Consider the following 2,500-nt stretch of genomic DNA (forward strand, 5'->3'; position numbering starts at 1 on the left):
TCTCGAATAGAAGAAGGAAGACCATTCCAAAGGAAAATAATACGATTGAAGAAAGATGCACTAAATAAAGAAGTACGAAAAAAATTAGGAAGAAGCATATTGGCCTGACTTGAACGAGTACGTGATGAGCGTTGAGACCAGAAGGTTAAATACTGAGAAATGTCAACGTCAAAATTGCCCTGTTTGCATTTAGAAAAGAAAAGAAGGTCCTTGAGTTCAAGCCAGTAAGAGATAGGATGAAGATTAAGCTTTATAAGGTGAAGGTAGTTCATAGTCACGCAGAATGAATTTTGTGGCCCTTCTTTGAACTCCCTCTAGGAGGGCAAGGTCGCGTCCAGAGCTTTGAGGTGCCCAGACCTCGCTGGCCTAGGAAAGGTGAGATCTAACAAGCGCAATATATGTCAATTTCACTACCGGCACCAAGAGCACGGCCAAGATCATGAAGAACACACCGAAGTTGAGTTACACAAGACCTGTTAGGATGGAAACCATGTTGAAGATCATAGAGTGAAGTTTTGACGAAGTTAGAAACGTGAGTAAAGATCAAATGTTCAAGTACCTTAGAAACTATTGAGAGTAGAGATACAGGCCTGTAATTGGTGACATCTCTGTAATTGGTGACATCTTGTAGATTGTCCTTTTTAGGAATAGGAACGACATTCGCCATTTTCCATTCGGATGGAACTTTGCCTTGTTGAAGAGAGAAATTAAACAGAGCAGCGAGTGAAGGTGCAATCACTGCTGAACACGTTTTTAGGATGAAAGATGGAATACCTTCTGGACCAGTTGCTTTTGAAGGCGTTAACTTAGACAAAAGGCTTTCCACTTCAGATGACGTAACACTTATATCATTAAGTGTGTTGACCAATGGGCTTGAGGGGTAGGAAAGGAAGTGTCCGCTTGTGTCAGGATTGAAGACAGATGCGAAACAGGAATTAAAGGCATTGGCCTTTTCCTCTGCAGTGGAGAGCTTTGAATCATTAAAGTTCATTGTGTCTGGAGTTGAAGCTTTAGATGACTTAGCCTTGAAGTATCTCCAAAGGGGTTTGGAGTTAAAAAAAAAATGTTGTAGCCGACAGGCAAAATCTCATTATTCCCAAGTCTCTGTCAGGGCAATAACATCAATATCATTGCCATATACGATGTTCTGAAGACAAGACAACTTGTTGAGAGTAGTATTTGCGGAGGAATCATAATAGTTTGCTTTCAAACTTGTAACATTTTGTAGACAGTAAAGATTGTTGTTTGAAAGTCTATGATTCCGATCAGGTCCAGGATTGATCTCTATATCACCATGTAGAAGTAATAGCGATAGTAGAATACGAATTACAGTAGTAGGACGACGACTCTTGGTGTTGAGAGACGAGTCAAAGTTCAAAAAGGCGGTTCCACAGCACGTACGAGAGACTTGAAGTCAGGTCTGTATGAATGGTCACTAGTCGTTCCAAAAACATAGCCTTGCTGCAAGTGATAGCAGATTCGCCATATTTATACCATTCGCTAGCATCTCCAGGAATATTAGGTGTTATATCAAGTAAAAGGCAGCTAAAAAATAGAAAAGTTAACGGAGCTAACATACTCCATGCCGCTACTTGACGCCCCCCCCCCCCCCCCCCCTCCTTCCGGGCTCACATTACAGCACACGAGATCTCTCCTTATGTATGCATTCAGCATTTCGGTGGCATAAAGAAGGAAAAGCAGCAAATCCTCAAATATTTAGAAGACAGAAAAGGGAAATCGTAAACACTGGTAGAATTATAGCTCCAGGTGTAACTTAAAGGGGCACTGTCATGAGCTGCGCATGCTCGAGTTTGTTTGCTCTCGCGCTCACGGAAAATTCTAGCCGCCATTATGGATTCACCCGTGGGTCACGTATATTCGCATTTAATGAATTCTATGCCAAACATAGCGCTCAGAATTTAATATTTACCTGTCAGGAAGAACTTTCCGGATCAATAAACTTTTGTAAACGCCAAAGTGCTTGCAGTACAAAGCGAAATCACTGTCGCTGCACGCTTCGTAGCCAGCATCGAATTTAGCTTGCAGCCAGCCGCGAAAAATTCTTTGCTTCAGATAAATACGCTTGTGCGTGTTATTCCACTCCTTCAGGTATTTTTTGCGATCCGTTAAAGCCTTCCTTTTTCTCCCGGAGTTTCTCCTTAGTCCACCATGGCCCTCCCCAGTGGACGCCATTTTGAATTTGTCGATCCAACTTGAAAAAGTTAACCTAACACTTTTCAAGTTTTCGCAAGACGCTAGCGCATGCGCAACTCATGACAGTGTCCCTTTAACGTAGCGTGATGTGAAGGGCTATTTTGGGTTGACTAAAATGATTAGCATTGCAGGTTGTCCCATCTCCAGTAAATCCTACTTGACTGTTGCATACATAGGAGAAAGAAACAAGACCTCATAATTGCCAGGGTAGATCACAAGCAAAGTACCGTAATGTGATGTGGTGTGACATAATGTCAACTCACATACCATTGCAGGTTGTCCCGTT

At 42.2% G+C, this 2,500-nt stretch overlaps 1 protein-coding gene across 2 annotated transcripts in view; it reads right to left on the minus strand.

Moving 5' to 3' along the window:
• Positions 1-2,500, minus strand: part of LOC138003803 (cubilin-like) — a 31,569-nt gene that overhangs the window by 10,261 nt on the left and 18,808 nt on the right. For both annotated transcript variants that reach the window (XM_068850047.1, XM_068850048.1), the window contains one exon: positions 2,482-2,500. This exon is cut by the window's right edge and continues 104 nt beyond it. In XM_068850047.1, coding sequence (XP_068706148.1) covers positions 2,482-2,500 — 19 coding nt within the window. The remainder of the gene's footprint in view (positions 1-2,481) is intronic.

The sequence above is a fragment of the Montipora foliosa genome, chromosome 5 (genome assembly GCF_036669935.1).
Source record: "Montipora foliosa isolate CH-2021 chromosome 5, ASM3666993v2, whole genome shotgun sequence".
NCBI classification, from domain to species: domain Eukaryota; kingdom Metazoa; phylum Cnidaria; class Anthozoa; order Scleractinia; family Acroporidae; genus Montipora; species Montipora foliosa.